General features: G+C 39.9%; 1 protein-coding gene across 1 annotated transcript; it reads left to right on the top strand.

Moving 5' to 3' along the window:
* Positions 1–3,305: 3,305 nt before the first annotated feature.
* LOC119736568 (proton-coupled folate transporter-like) lies at positions 3,306–17,310 on the top strand. Its single transcript, XM_038210583.1, has 5 exons — positions 3,306–4,293; positions 5,309–5,443; positions 6,557–6,640; positions 10,874–11,033; positions 17,111–17,310. The coding sequence occupies exons 1-5, from the start codon at positions 3,306–3,308 to the stop codon at positions 17,160–17,162; spliced, it is 1,419 nt and encodes a 472-aa protein (XP_038066511.1). The 3' UTR covers positions 17,163–17,310.
* The last annotated feature ends 241 nt before the right edge of the window (positions 17,311–17,551 follow it).

Here is a 17,551-nt window from a genome sequence, read left to right as displayed (position 1 = left end):
TACATTAAATTAGAAAACATCCCTCATTTTATCAAACTATTTGTATTTAAATCTTTTAAAGAACTAAGAACAAAATTGCTAACTGCACTGCTTTCCTTGATCTCAGAAACGTATATTAAATGTAAAAAAAACGATCCATGGCTTATTCCTAACTAATATCTCAATTTTAATGTATAAGTGTGTAATAATTAGCCGATGACGTCATAATGATGTAATAAATGGCCCTTCCCATCATCAAATTTTTGTATCCTACCTTGTTTTCGAAAAGGTAAATAATGGAGATGCTTTGGTGTGAAAATGGTGCTTTTGTCCACCCGTGTCACGATTTTATCACTAAGGTACCTCACTTTTCCGCTTATCTTTGGAACAAGTTTAAACATTTAAGATACTAATAATCAATTACAAAATATCTTTTGGCATAGAATTTGAGCCTTTCTCTCTGACTTAAAAACAACATCTCACAATACCACATACTGTTTGCATGTTAAAACCAGGTGTCAAAGTGACTACCCAAAATCCATGATTTTAGCCGGAAAAACAGGTCTTTTGACCAAAAAGGGTTTTTTGACCCACAAAATCACCCTCAACTATATTCCATCCCAATGACATACCACTCAAATGAAAGATCTTGTTGTCCCCTTTAATTTGATACCAAATTTGTTGTTGAGATGCTTGCAGTTCTGAAGATTATTATTAATTTATATTTTTTCATGTAATAATTAGCTGATGACGTCATAATGACGTCATACATGCCCTTTCCATCATCCAATTTTTTGCGTCCGTCTTTTTTTCGAAAAGGTATACTATGGAGATGCTTTGGTGAAAAAATGGTGCTTTTGTCCACTGTGTAACGATCCTTAGCATTTTTGTTACTAATGTACCTCACTAATCGGGCGTGCACAAAGAATTCTTCTGCGATTCTTTTAACAATGCCAGGATTAAGTTTCCACTCAAGGTCGTCATGAAAATTCTGTCGTCCTTTTGCCCCAGGTTGTGCCCTGGGCCAAAGTTTGTTTGTCTCTTGGATATTCTTGCTCTGTTGGGGTAAGTTTTCCCAAAGATCAACTCTGTGACTGGCACTCGTGCCGAGCAGATGCTCCCGAATTGTTGGTTGAGGTTTGGTTTTATGAGTTCTCTGCGTCGGAGATTTAACTCCTAATTTGCATGGCCAATAATGGCAAGCGAGCGTGATGCGTAAGTTGTCATCGGCACTTTGGTACTAGGGGCACTGTGGCCTTAAGAAAAGCCTTCTGTTGAATTTTGATATCTGTTGATCGACTTTGATATCAGTTGATCGCCCATATTTCAGGGTTTACTCGTGTGTATTCCAATGGGGGGGGGGGGGGGCATGCAGTGCTGTCTTTTGTTGAGAGGATCCAAAACTCAATTCATATGGCTTTTAGCACAGAGAGCCTGGTTTCAATGCTGGTTTGAAATTCGTCTGTCCGAGAGCTGAGACTTCAACCTATTCTGTCAAAATCAGACTTTTCTGGGCATAAGGTTAAAAATGAGATTTTTGACATATGGTTAAAATATGAACATGTTCCTTTTAATAGGTGGTTTAATTTTGAAACCGGTCATTCCTGGGCAAAGTTATGCTATTTTGAAGTTCATCATGTCGAAAAGTAGAAAACGGAGAAAATGGCAGTTAAAGTTTGGGGGTCTATTTTAAGACCTGTTTCATGTGACATTTCTTTAACTGATATACCTTAACAAATCTTCAAAAATACTATATTTAGGGTTCAAATTAGGGTTTCAAACTTTTATAGTATATTTTAGACATGTTCAAGATTACAAATATGCAAAAAGTAGAAAATCGAAAAAAAATCACACCACAACCTCAATTTCAACCTCTGCCCAGAAGCGTCTGCTATTGACAGAACAGGTCACCTGTTGTTACATGCACCCTACCTTCAGATTTAGAATTTTTGTTTTTGGCATCCAAAAGACTCGAAACAGTTATTGTTGTTAACAATATAGAATAGTCGAGAATTGTTCCTCATCACAAAATACGTTTTTTTAAAATAAACTAATTACTTGATATGCTATGGGCTAATTGATCTTTAATATATATATTTTTTGGTATTCCTGACCATTGTGTAAAACAGTATGCATGCCCGTTAGATGAAATCAACTTATTACGTGCCCTTCCCTTCACATGTATTCAAAATATCATAGTGATCGGTCAAGCATGTAACTTGAAATATACAACGAAATGCAATAAATATTTATAATGGGTGCCGGGTGCAGAGATTCTGTTGACAACGATGATGAATAATTCGCCCTTCAGAATTACTGAAACCAACAGTTCCTACTCTTTCCATACACACACACACACCCACACACAAAGAAACTTCGATTTGTCGTTATTTTCGAAGCGCAAACGACGAGTTTTTTCTACGATTTGATAAGCACGATGTTCTTCGACCATTCATATTAGTACTTCGGAATATAATTTGTTGAGCAAACGGTACGTGCATGGGAGCAGGACTGCGAGGGAGGGAGGGGGGGGGGGCTTTACACTGTTACTATTGAGACGGCTTACGTACCCTAATCGCCTAGAGGACCTTTGCCCAATATTTGGACTCCAGCACGTAAACGCTCAGAATCGAGTGATAGATAAAGTGATTAAACTCATTTGTGATGACCACGGCCATCGCTTGTCGAATTCGAATCAACCGTCTGATTTGAACCGTGACTATAAAATAACATAACAAACTGCGCAAGTTTTCAGAATGCATCTCAAATAAACTAGTGCCACATAGGAAACTGTTGGGGATTCATCTACGGAACTTGGACAGCATTTCTGCTGGCCAACACGAAATCATTTAATGATGTATAATTTTTGTACATATAATTAACTGCATCCATGCGCATTACAAGTTCCTGTTAGTTGTTACACCAAGTGGAAAGATTGCCAACCGATACCCTCCTATGCTTTCCACCATTTTTCAAGAACGAAAAAAGTAAGAGTTCTTTTTTTCCCCTAAAGACAAACTCATACCAAAGGAGCATTTGCTTTGGTGATTTGTTTAATTGTTTGTCTGTTGGTTGGATGTTTGGCTGCGTGTGTGTTTGTTTGTTTGTTGGGGTTTTGGGGTGTTTGTTTGTTTGTTTGTTTGACTAGAATATTTTTCAAAATTCTACGTACACTGTTGAAAAGTTGTTTATAACGGCTTACAACACTGAAAAACATTTGTGAAAATCAACGAAAAGAAAAGAGCAACAATGTAGTAAACGAATTTAATACAAATTATTCTTATTTGGGCTGAACATTTCTTTCTTTCACGTCTAGTATCTAAGAGATGGGTATAGATATGGAGTCCGTAGATACGACAACAGGATCCGAAGACAAGCCTCTCCTCGAAGCTGAAAAGGGTAACCAGAGATTTCCTTGGGTTTCCCTGGCCATCTTTCTGGTTCTGCAAATTCTTATCGCCGTTCCAGAGGGCATGCTGCAAACCCTCTCGGTGCAGTTCGCTCGCTCGGCGTTTGCCAGCGAACGGAACGTCACCCTCCCGGTGGGAGTCAACGCGTGTGCGACCAGTCCCCACGAGAGCAGTGAGCTCGCCGACGTCCAGGCGGCCGTCGCCCTCTTCGCTACCTATCAGAGCTGCTTGAAGGATTTCATCCCAGTCCTGACCGCCCTGCCACTAATTGCCCTGGCTGACTTCACCGGCCGCCGGCCCGTACTGCTTTTGATATGCCTCGGTGGACTAGTCGTAACTACTGGCTTCCTGATCGTCTCCTTCTTTGAGATATCCGTTTATTACACCCTCGTTGGTTCTGCAGTTTTCGGCGTTTGTGGGGGGTTTATACTGCTGAATTCCATCAGCATGCTGTACGTCACAGACATTGTCCCCAAAGAACACAGGGGGGTCGCACTGGCGATGATCTACGCTTTTGAGAATGTTGTCATTTATCTGGGCCCTTTGGTGATTAATGTGTTACTTGAGGCTCTGTCTTCGTACACGATATGCTTCTTGATACCAGCTTGCTCCGCGCTGTTGGCGTGCCTGTGGATGCTGCCCCCTGATCTAGTTCAGGAATCCGTCAAGAAGCAGCCGCTTGACCTGGGAGTGGCTTCGGGCATCGGTCACGGCATCTGCCGTCTTTTTACAGACACCTTCAGCGTCCGACTCGTAGTCCTCTTGGCATGCGATTCGGTAGTCAACCTCCTGGTTGAAGGCTTCGACAACACCATGTCTCTGTACGGCTTGGGTGAGCCGTTCTGCTGGTCGCCAACCCTCTTAGGTGTGTTTTCGGTCGTACATGGTGTCCCACACTCACTCGGTAAGAATATTCATGATTCGATTCCGTAGGATTACGAGCCAAGATTTTCATTTCAAGCTGGGGCAATTTTATACAGGGTGTCCCCAAAAAGGTACAACTCACAAACCAAGGGACAATATGATCAAGCTACGAACATAGATACCATAACTTTGGTTTTATCATAAAGTAGGGGCAGTAAGCTTACCATTGATATCTTGGATGGATGCATACCTCTGGTCATGCAGCACTGAGTTCCATTGTTTTAAACATGGTATGTAAAAATTTCTATAGTTTCTGGGTAAAACAATGATTGTGAACACAACCAGACACAAGACAAGTAGCTTCAAGGGATTTTTCAAGAAACAACTTCAAAAGAAAAGGTACGTCGTACGCGGCCCCCTGGCTGGTATTCTACGTTTGCTAAGCAAATCTCTTCTGTACAGGGTGAATAAGAAAACAAAACCCAAATGTCGGGATACTGTTTTAGTGAAGTTCTGCATGTAGCACTTTCAAAATTTCGGATATCAAAGCCCAATTCATAAGCTTTCTTTTAGTATAAGAATCATTCAAATCACTCACGTACTCATGTTACGGAAATTTAAACAAAACCACCGTTTTAAAGTTCTGTCCACGGATCACAAAAAAAGGTTTGCGTTCTTTCAGCAAAACGAAAACAATTCACACACATCCCGATGTGATTTGTTTTCGTTTTGCTGAAACAACACCTTAGCTTTTTGTGATCCGTGGACGGAACATAAAAACGGTGGTCGTGTTTAAAATTCCGTAACTTGAAAATTAAATGAGTGATTTGAATGATTCTTCTACTAAAAGAAAGCTTATGAATTGGGCTTTCATATCCTACATTTTGAAAGTGCTATACATGCAGAACTTTACTAAAACAATGGTCCCGACATTTGGCTTTCGGTTTTATTTTACTCGCCCTGTACTCGCGAAATCCTGAGCTAAGCTCCGTGAAAATTTCCCATGAATGTTTTAGCATATCAAAAGCTTTACTTTATTTCTATTTTTTTTCCAGCGGCACCATTAATCGTGTGGGTGATTGAGTTATTTCTCTCCGATTACTGGTTGATATACATAAGCATTTTGTCATCTATCGCGCAATTTCTATTAACAGCAGTGGCAACAAGTAACGAAGTCTTGATCTACGGAGGTAAGACATTAAAAGATCTCAGAATGCAAGTGAAAGTTAGTGCAAAGATCAAAATCATTTCCCCGCTGGGGAAAAAATCACTTGTCAGGCTGTCTGAAGACTCACTCTGTTAAAATATTTTCTTCGAGTTTCGCACGAAAAAAAAAGGAACTCATTGATCTTCGTGCATTCCCTAGCTTCTGCATACACTCCAGGGAGACATGCCTCACTGATCAGTCAGCATCCCCGTCTCAACTGTTGCATTCTTCACTCGCTTCACTGCTTCCAGTCACCACATAACCTCCCCTCACCGTTGCAATCCCTACTGACGACGAACAGGGCAAAATGTCCGAAACGTTGAGTCCCCCCCCCGTTCTTATAAGAGATACACTCAACCAAAAAAGTCCCCCCTTCCAATACTTTTTTGTCTAACTCAAAAACTACTGAGCACCTCTCGCTCAATATCACAAATGATACCGAAAACAGTTGCCCTTTTGTATACGTGCAAGTTGTGTTTTACACTCACCTTGCAAGCATACCAAAATGCAACTTTATTGCGGTACCATTTGTCTTAAATTGCATAATTGTGTACACATTATCACTGTTTTGGGCCAAACAAAGAGTATGGCCGGATTGCTAAGGAATTTTGTACCGATCAGTCGTAGTTTGAGCAAGATGTGCCCAGTAGTTTTTGCGACTAAAAAGTATTGAGAGCGGACTTTCTTTTTTGGTTGAGTGTATGTCACTTGGTGCTAGCGTAAATCCAATATAATTCATTTCAATTTTCAAGTCTTCATAGGTAAGTTGTTGCGGTAGCACCATGTGACAAAATCTCTTTTGTGAGTATGTGTGGTTCTGAAAAGAACGGGAGGGTCTCAACGTTCGGACAGCATGCTCTATGTGTCTCCTGACGACGGGCAGAACATACTGTCCGAAACGTTGAGTACCGTCTGGGTCTTTTCAGAACCACACAAACTCACAAAAGAGATTTTGCCACATGGTGCTACCGCATCAACCTACCTTATTATTACCCTTCACCATTATTACCCTTCACCTTCCAATCTCTTGTAAAAGTCTTCCTTTTAGATATCAGCTTTTACATGGAATAAAAACACTTTTAATCTTTTTTTCCAGCTTCGCTAGTCGGGATATTTGCTGGTGTTTCCCAGCCAGTGTTTGTGTCTCTCATAACGAGGCTAGTGGACACCAAATTCCACGGTATGTTTACATGTAGTTCACAATTTTTTATTAAAAGACTAGAGCAAAAATATATACGCCCGTGGACTGGCATGGCTGAACAGAAGCTTGTGGTAAACGAAGGTACCGGTGCGGGTATTTCGAGGTACGCGGTTCATAAGATCCCATTCTCTTGAATGGGGTATGACTTCAAGATAAACAGAGTTTGAGGCATTTGTTTGGGGAAATTTAACAGCAACAGATGGATGCAATTTTCAGTAGGGTAAAATAGCATGTTGATCAACATTGGTCAGATCATAATTTAGTATGATTTGGGCACACGCTGTCTATTTATTGGGTATGTATTTGATGGTTTGATAAACCTACTAAAATGTTGATCAAAAATGACTTTTTCCCCAAAATTTTTTAGGATTTTTTACACGAGAGAAGGCACTTTTTGCTAACTTTGCAGTGAAGTGTTTTGGGCAGGCCGGCCATATAGCATTTCTAGCTCGCGAAATTAGTCGCGGTGTGGCCGCGGAAGATTTGTTGCGAGAATGGGGGCTGTCGGACCTGAGTGGTACGTATTTGGGTGAGAACATTTTTCGTGCTTCCCAGATAATTAAGAGCTGAAATAACTTTTATGTATGAGTTTAGTCAGAATGCTAATCGTCGCATCATGGAGGTAGGCCTAGCAAATGTCAGGCCCATAATTATGTACGTGTTGCTTACATGTACGCGATGTAGACCTAACCTACATACGATACAATGTCACAAGCATAATTAATAACAGTTATATAGATATCGCGGGCACGTGTTGCCATTTCATCTCTCCTATATTGTACAGTTGAACATAAATGATCAGTGCAATGAGATATTTGAGTTTGATTTAAAACTAAGGCATGTTTGTAAATAAAGTGGACGGATCATTGCGAAACAAAAGTTTCCACAAACATTTGAAATAATTCCTGCTCAACGGTTTTTAAAAAAATGAAATTTCTCAGAAAGTTGGGAAAATTTCCTACCCAACACATGGGCAGAGTAAATGCCTGAAAATTGTTGAATATTTTTAACCTTTCTACTCGACGTGAATCAGAGGCCACATGTGCACTCATTTACATGTGCAAATTAACACATCGCTTGAACACTCCCTTTGTTCCATGCATACTTTACATAGGTTTTAATTAGGACTCTCAGTGCATTTTTTCCCACTCGCTAGATTTCTTTTTTGGGGGTGGGGTGCGATTGGGCTAATTGAAGTTATTCAATTTAATTAAGTGATTTATTTAATTTTCATAGTCTTTGTTTGACTTTTCTTTTCATGAAGGACACTATACATTTGCCAACATAATGTGGACGTCACTTATGTCATGAGACAGAACCAGCCCAACGTGCTAGTCTTGTACAGCAAATCTCACGGTGCTAGAGCCAACAGACGTGTTTGTGATGGTCGAGAAACAGGATTTACCACAGCAGTCTTTGATGAAGACCATCGATGTCCTATGACTTGTATCAAAAAGCAATCATCGTAGAAGTTGAAATTTTGTTTCCATTTTTTTTTATAAACATGCTGTCTTGCTTTAAATTATATTTAATTCTGTGGTAATTGAAACACCAAGTAATCAATATTTATTATAATTGTCAGTGGATCAAGGGAAACTTTGCGGATTTAATTTTAAACATCTCTTTGAAAATCGTATTTAAAAAAATCAGCCCGCAAATGAATATATCTTTTGCATTAACGTACAGCGCTAGACACATTGATTAAAATGCCTTATTATGATTGAAAGACATGTTTGATAACAGTTTATTAGACTAATGCAGACTCAAAACCAACAAATAATGGGGGTTACACACATGTTACACTGAGATGCATCTACCATTTTGCACAAAAAGGACCTAATTCCAATATCAAACATAATTTTGAACAATTTGAATTGTAACAGAATGCAATCGTCGTTAGTTGATACTTAAAAAAAATCAGAACATGCTGGATTTGAGTTACATTTCATTATGTACCGTAGTAATTGAAAACCACGTCATCATCATAATATGTTTTAGAAAATGTTGTCTTGTTCGAGTTATATTTAATTCCGAAATAATTGAACACCAAGTCTTAACGTATTATTGTCAGTTTAAATCTTAATCATCTCTTTGAAAATCGTGTTTTAAAAAGATCATTATTAAAAAAAAATCATTTAGTGTGATCAACTACCCGCTTTAAAGGGTATTGCATCAAAGTTTTAATTTTAAAAAGTGTTCAAAAGTTTGATGATGCTGTTTGTAATAAAATATTACAAAAACCAAGTCTCGCTTTAAATGTATCCCTTATTTAAGCATTCCGCAAACATCAACCATTGGTCAACACAATTGCCCTGAATTATAAAATTGAGCAAATCTATACAATTATAGTACCCAACATATGACTTTTCTTAGTAACCAATAATTGAGAAAATACTAACCACCAACTTGTCACAAATTATTGACCATTTTTCGGTTAATGCATGGCTTACCAACAATTGGTTCTTTACATTTACCCAACTAATGGATGATTACATGTACCCAACTGTTCCGTCTGTAATTTTTCCTAAGTTTTAGGTAAACGTGTTTGCCCAACAAATTATTTTGGGTGCCTATATGGAATATCCGCTTGCAGACGAGCGTCTATGATAATTCGCGCAGATTCGGCGAATAATAATTATCAAAACCACACCGCGTCTTGACCTCGAGATTCTGACCATTAGCGGGCGTCTTCTATCGCGTCTTCCGTCGTAACCCGTTATTATTGTATTACAAACACATGTCAACCAAACTGACCAATCAACAGCTGAGTCCAGACTTTTGATCGACATGACGTCACAGTTTCAAAAGTCGACTTAGCTGACGGGCGGGGTGGCATAAAATGTGCATGCTTAGATATATACCAGATGGATACGGATAGAGGGCTCTGTTGGACGGGTGATACTCGGACTATATTGTGTCATGTCCCGCCCGAATATAAAATGTTCGGTATATATAGGATTAGTGACCCTAATTTGTTCTGCCCCCTTTTCCGGTAAAAAATGTTCCTAAGTACGGAGGCGCATTAAAAGGGGCTATGCAAAGGTTTCCCCAATTGGTTTCTCGACGCGGCGTGTTACTATATCTCTTAGTTTACTCTGCTATAGTCAGTAACTCGCCGCACTGCCATCTCGTCCCCGTGAGTTATACCCATCGCATTTTGTTTGGTGGCACTTATAGTACGATAGTATACAAATATTGAGTGGCTCAGCGTGGAATGGGATGAATATTATCGCAAGGTAAAATCTGGACTTTTCCATTTCCCGAGGCGAAGCCGAGTGAACTGGAACAGTCCAGATTTTACCGAGCGATAATATTCATCCCATTTCACAATTTAAAGCCACTCAATATTTGTTTTATATAACTGACATATAGATCCTTGTCATTTGATATATTTGAACTTTTTTTTTTCAATACAAAACTGGAGGAAAATGTACTTCTCTCTTCCAAACCACCCCTTCACGAAAATGTTTGAACCCAACGATGTAGCGCTGGCTCTTTATTAGGACAAAAAGAAAGGCTTTTCCGCCTTTAAGCAAAAAAGCCAATAAACATGGCCTCTTTTCAAGAGATTTGCCATTCTGAGTCAATTTAATCAGATTTCACGCACGTTGGGCCCAGCCGTAAAGGGAATACACATCATTTGCTTTTGCTGTAATTTTCAGAAATGGATGGATTTGGGGGGGGGGGGGGGTTGGTAATATATAGCAAATATTGTTACACTGACTTTTTTGAAGTTTTGGGCTCTTAGATGCTATACAAACCAAGACAATTAAATAATCATTTTCCTGTAGTCTGGTTCCCTGACTCTATTTAAGATGACACGGAGCAAATTCATAGTCATTGGGGAATTGTATGGTCAGGGAACCAGTCTAGCTGGCCAAGTTGTACCCGTTCATGGGTGTGTAATCGATTGCAAACAAATGCAGACTATCGTAACTAAATATGGTCAATTGGGGCCAGTATTTGAAAAAAGGAAGGTTTTTTCCAACGCTGGTCGGCCGACCAGCGTTGGCTTGATACAAAATACCACTTTTCTTGCAAATGACAGTATACCAGGTGCCATGATTAGGATGCTGTCTGTCATTCACTAATAGTCCAGCAAGATATTTCAGAATAACTTGGCAGTTTTATTTTTTTTGATGTTCGCAAATGTTGTATTTTCCCTTTAAGGTTTTTCTTGGTCTTCTTGTTATTCTGATCTTGTCAACACAGGCGCACTGTTTTCTATGTACTCGCTGGTCTACGGTGCCTCCACAACTTTCTCGCTTATCCTCCAGAGTGCAGCATATTCCTTCACTGTTTCCGCTGGTCTCAACGTTGTTATTTTCTATGCCATGGCTTCATTAAGCGCACTGGTACTCGTGCCTACGATGTAAGTATGACATCAAGATATGCTACTGGTGACCGTTATGTTCAGGGTGACCGTTTTGGCCGAATTTAAACTAAATTTGACAGAATTTGTCGGAAAAAAACACGAGGGTGACAGAAAATTTAGCAGGATGATTTTTTCAGCAGATTTCTAGCAGAATTCTGTGAAATTGGTGATCTGAGAGAAAAACATGGCAGATTTGAAAAATGCAGCTAATTAGTTTAGAACAAGCTTCAATTTGTTTTGTTTAAGGAAATTTTATAACATCTGCATGTGTGAGTGTACAAGTATTTATAATAGATTTTGTTAAATTTAGCAGATTTTTGAAGTGCATCTAGCAGAATTTTGCCATTACCTTACGGTCACCCTGATTATGATAAGGGACCATTTAAAATGACTAGTGCAGTGCCCGTCTAAAATGTGCATGTTCGGGAAGCGCAAATTCCCTTGCCGCTGGTATTGGTTGCATGCTTGCAGAGTTTTGAGAACTGCTCGTGCAAACAACGCACGCGATTCAATGGTGTTGTTTTCACAGGTTGAACGCACACTCACGTCAAAGTTTGTGCCAAGTTTGAAGTTGTTTGGGCGAGTGGTTCTCGAAAAAGCTGCAAAAAATAGCGCCGATATTCACCCCTACTGGACAATGGTATATCGCCCTGCAGTAAGTTTGCTCAGTCGACCGCCTACAATGGTCGCTCAGTCCACGTTGCGTCAGTTTGGTCGTTCGAATTCGCTATTAAGCAAGCATTTGTGAAATGTAAGTGAAGGAATTCGAGACAGGTTCATGTAATTACTTTGTTGGTCAGAATTCAATAAAGTGTTTTTATCCAATTTGAAAACACATGACAGCTGTTTCCCACGCCACAAAGCAGCAGTCCAAACATAAATATATTGATCATTTTTCTTGCATAAAAAGAAAGCAGATGTTACTGAATTGAAGCATGTTTACGATAACGCTAACTAAGAAAAGAGCAAAGGTAAATATGTAATTTACGCACATAATTATAACCAAAAATTATACACGTACATGAACACGATAAAAAGAGGGCAATGATCTCCTGAGTTTAATGTTTATATGTCGACTTTCATGTATCATTTTTAATTTTCTCGCATCAGTTTAGATTTGTTACCTCTTTAGATTAAAGACAGATAACGGATACTGATTGCAATGGTACCTCACCAGTTTTGCTCTCATACCTAAACGGAGAAGTTTCAACAGTTCGTACCATTTTTTCGATGCCCAGCATCGGAAAAATGGTTTTGCAGTGTAAAAAAACAAGAAAGCCATAATAAAAACATGTACTTTTAGATGATAAGCATATGTTACATAAACTCCAGGGACTCAGAGGCTGCGTCAAATTACAAATTGAAATTTACTGACACTGTTTCTGTTTTTGAGTAGTCATAATGTGAACCCCCAAAAATATCATGAGATCACGTCACGAACTTGCAGATCAAGACGGCTGTGGGGAGTCGAGGCAATTAAACATTGCCGTGAGACTGTAGGGGCATGTTTTGTCCACAGTTGTCGTGGCCGGGGTGCCACCTAGCTTGCCCTCGACTGTCGCGGGCGAGGGCAAGACATTTTGCATCACGATGTCCTGGTTGCACGCCGCACAACAAACTCTCCTCAATTCGAACTCGGATTGGTTAACGGACTTGCGCAGTCCATGGGCAGATCTTATATCCATTGTAGTTGCAAGCCGGTGTCACGGTCTCACTTCTCCGGCGTGCTAGCTTCTCCGGGTCGATTTGGCGGATAACTGAGCACGTTACAGTGCACGTTACATGAGCACGATTCATGCTCATGTGTCCGCTGTGCTTACTTTTCCTCGGGCTGTTTTCTGAAGTCTACCAAGCCCATTAATAACACAGTGAGGGACACCCAAGAATGTGTTATGTAACACTTCCTGTGGGTCAAGTCATTCCATGGTCTTGCAAGCATTCTGATTTGTGTTCCCAGCGTCATGCATGTGTGTGTTCATGGAGGAATAATTAAGAACGAACTCCTTGGTCCGTGTTCCTTGCTCGTTCGTGGTCCGTTTTGTCCTTATTTTTGCAACCACGGCTTAAAATAAATGTGCATTTCAAATTCAAGTCTTAAATATTGGGAGTTAATAGTGCGCGCCACGAAAATTCTATGCATACAAATATCTTACGTACACAAGTACAGCCCCGAAAAACTCAGCACACTAATACAGTGACGAAAATGTACACTACTGCGCAATTTTGTGCATGCGTGTTGAAGCGAAATTTCCGTTTTGGAGAAGCTAGCACGCCGGAGAAGTGAGACCGTGACACCGGCAAACTATTACGCAAGGGTTTTTGCCCCAAAATGTCCGGTACACAGCACCGGCAAATTTGGGGCACAGCGAAGGAGGCAAATAACAAACCACCACAATAGTGTTTCCGTTACTCAGCGGGTTGAACACTAACATTTATGGAATGCAAAGGACGGTGCTATATGTATGCTATCATGTACATGTATTAAGGAGACTTTGTGCATGGAGCTATATGCTTTGTGTAAGCTATAAGAACCTCAGTTCTCGATGACCTGGTGTCACAGGACATAACGGTCGGAGGGTAATTCAAGCAATGGAGCCCGCTTTAAGGACTTTGGATCGGTGTATACGTGTGCTTTACCATTATCATACAGGCAGGAATTGCGTTCACAACTTCTATGAAGCCCAATATGAAGGTATGAAGGTATGAAGCCCAATAATTGCGGTGACTAATCTAGGTCGTATGAATTTACAGTTCGTTTACTGGGAAAGTAGCGCACGACGGATAGGGGGTCACGGTTTAAGGGCTTTGCTTATGATGATTAACCATATCACACGCTCATTAAGGGCAGTCATATAGTGGCCAGATTGTCAAGGAATATAGGCATCACACGATTAAGGATTATGCCCCATGTTGGCAACTATGTGGGTGGCTGTCAATATGTAACCGATCATGACTTATGGGTATGGGTTGTCTCCAGTTGGAGCAAAGTGGCGGTAAAAGTCAATTCAATTAGTCAGAGGTAGTGGTGCAGTGGTGTCTGCAGTACATTGAAGTGGAAGTAAAAGTTACAGAGGTGGGCTACAAATTTACATGACAGGCGTTCATATGACTTATTCTTTAAGTGTTGTCTACGGTTGGAGTCACGTTACAGGAACCGTAAACCAGGTTGATTGTGAAGAAGTGGTAATCGATCAAAATTTATTGGTAAGCAAGATTGTGGTGGTCGGTCAGACTATTGAACCTATCAGGTGATTATAAATGTTGTAGGCGATCTGACGTATCGGTATTGAAACCAGGGGTTGTGACACTTAATTGTGTTCGATAGTGACGTTGAAGATGGGTAAACCAGGTTGGTTTTAAACAATTTGTAGTCAATTCTGACCTGTTATTTGTAACCCTTACCCATGTTTGTTATACAACTGGTAACTGAGCAGGAATAACGGTTGAATACTTATCGAGCATGATTATTGGTAAACGAGGTTATCATGAAGTCGATCATGATTTGTTGGCATACCACATTAATTGGTTACAACAGATTGGTAGTCGATTACGACGTAACGTGGGGTACTAAAACTGGTTTGGATAAACAGTGTGTAGTCAATCTTAAGGTAGTGGGGAACCAGGTTGGTTACAAACAAGTTGTTGCCGTTCAAGATTTAATGGTAGTGGTGGTTACAAACAATTGGTAGCTGCTCGTAGTTGTAAAGTGGGTCTCCAGTGGGAGTACACGTGGGGGAAAATGATAATAATAATAAGAAAAGAAGTAACCTCGTAACTGCGTAAGGCTGTTTGTAAAGGGAAGAATCCAATCATCAGGTTGGCATGAGATAGCAAGCTTGGGGCCTAACTACGTTCTCAGTTTTCTCAACGAGTTTCGAGTTTTCGTAGCCGGCTACTATCACGATTGGTTCTTAGGTTATGTGCGATTTTGGTTTTCACAACTGACATTGGAAAAATGGATTACATGTACTTAATATGGCCGCTCAACGGATAAGACTTTATCGTTCATTCCAGAGACAAGTTGGCAATTTGGCATTTGGATAACACTATTGTGTGGGTTACAGGCTTCTCCATAGTATGTTGTAACATATCCGGACACGTAGTGCGAAATCCAAAGTATTGTGGAATGTGTATACTTTTTATGTCAAGATATATTGCATTTATTCAAGGGTTTAGGGGATAAGCAGTAGTTAGTTGGTCACATGTCTTGTGGGTCTAGTAGTGTCTCCAGTGGAACGGGAGTAAAGTCGGAGACAATCGAGTAACCAGGCCCACCCCCCAATTTTTTTTATAATGGTTGTATCTTGTATGGTTGTTTGGATGGTTTAAGCCCAGGGAGGGAGAGGTGAGATTGGCCATTTGTGGTAGGCCAAGGGTCAGCACAGACGGACGAATTGTAATGATTGATATGAGCCACTTTCCCGCCATGGGCTCTTGTGCTGCGGATAAGGAAATTATCCACAGCGTTTATATCAGCTTGTGAAAAGCGAGGGCGCTTCGAATTGTTGTGAGAAGCGATTGCGCTTCCAATTGTAGGGATATCCGTATATAGTCCCTTGGGACTTGTGAGAAGCGTTTGCGCTTCTAATGGTAGGGATATCATATTAGTCCATGGGGACTTGTGAGAAGCGACTGGCGCTTCTAATTGTTGGGATATCCGTAGTCCTTTGGGAACTGTGAGAAGCGATTGCGCTTCTGTATGGATATCCGCAGTCCATTGGGACTTGAAAGTAGCGATTGCGCTGCTAACTGTAGGGATATAGCCGTAGCCTTGTAATGATTATAACTGTTAGCATGTAAGTTGTTAATATGATTATTCAACCATGCTGGTATGTATACCTGGACCTGGTAATGATCATAACTTATATGTAAATTGTACATGGGATTGTTAAACCATGCTTGTTGGACGGTATCAAGCGAATAAATGCTTGCCGAGTGACCACAGTGCTTTTCTTCGGTGTGACTCTTTCACAAGCGTGACATTTATTTGGAGATTTTTAGCAACGCGCACCACCATTTTGAAATGAAAAATAAATACGAGGAAAAAAAGGAGCAAATTTTGAGGTGACTATCCAGCTTGATAATACATATTAAGTTTTGTTGGAGACATAATAACTACTGGTCAAAAATATTACTTTTATGGACATAAAAATACACGTTTGTGCACAAACTATACGGGAATGTAGGTGCGAACGCTTTGCCCCACGCACTATTGCGCGTAGAGCTTCCATGACGGAACGGGAACATTTTGTGCACACCCTATGGCGCGTATGCACACGCTGCCGATCTAGTCTTTTTATTCTATATCTATGGCTGCTTGCCGTTTTGGTTACGATATTTTATTTCTGCAAACTTATAAACCTGTAAACCTTTACATTGTGCAGGCCATTTTACTCAAGAGCAAATGGTTTTCAGTAAAAGCGTTTGCTTATTTTTTTTCATATAGATGCGAGTATAAAGGCTTAAAAAAAAATTTAACATTAATTTTTCGCGATTAACATAAATAAAATCAGAAATGTTTGCGCAGAATTATTTGCTTTTATATTTTAAAGGAAGCCCCAACCCAGCCTTGAAATATGACAGGTTTATATTTGAATTCGGACGCATTTACTCCTTTTTATTCATATGAAACGAAGTAAACGCTATAGTATAGCAAAAGCTAAAGGGTAAAAAGTATTTATTTTCAGATTTAAGCAAATGGTTTTCAGTAAAAGCGTTTCCTTGATTTTCATTCGTACATATGCGAGTATAAATGCTTAAGAATTGGTAGTAAAAGCAAATGCCATGATTTTATTCATACAAACATGGTATCATTTGTACTTTATGAACTTTAAATTGATAATATTAATATTTTGCGATTAACATTAATAAATGCAGTAATTTTCGGACAGAATTATTATATCTGTTTTGTTATACAGTTTATTGGGTGGCCCAAAGTACAACCTCATGTAAAAAGAAAAAAAAAGTCGAAGAAGGTACACAAAGTCATGTACCTATCACAGAACGGTTTTAATAGCATTTGTTCAACAGAGTAATCATCGAATAACATGTTTTGTTTCCTTTCGTTTAATCAGATGTATGCACATCCTGGAACCAAAAGATGGCTTTGATGATAAATCTCCGTAAACAACACATTTCCTCTTTGATCTCAGAAATCACGGAGTTGATTCTGGTAGTTATAGATCATCTATACCCATGTGAGATTATAGTTACATGTATATACCCAGCACGATGTGGTACAGAGGGGTACCCCCCCCCCCAACCTCCCTATACACACCCTAGACTATTTGTGTGACATCCCCCTAGAATTCTTGAGATTCCGGTAACACAATGACCAACACACACAAGGGGGGGGGGGGGGGGGATGGTTCCTTCTGTCCCATATCGTGCTACATATGTGCGTTTATCCAGAAAGGTTAATCCGAATATAACTTTAACGCTGTCAAAGTTGTTTCCTCATAATCATCAGCTTCCATGAATACCTTTTATATTGGCATCTCTGTAGTCACGGATGA

Source organism: Patiria miniata, unplaced genomic scaffold, assembly GCF_015706575.1.
Source record: "Patiria miniata isolate m_02_andy unplaced genomic scaffold, ASM1570657v1 HiC_scaffold_3, whole genome shotgun sequence".
NCBI lineage: Eukaryota > Metazoa > Echinodermata > Asteroidea > Valvatida > Asterinidae > Patiria > Patiria miniata.
The sequence above is the reverse complement of the archived record's forward strand: the minus strand, read 5'-3'. Positions and strand labels throughout refer to the sequence as shown.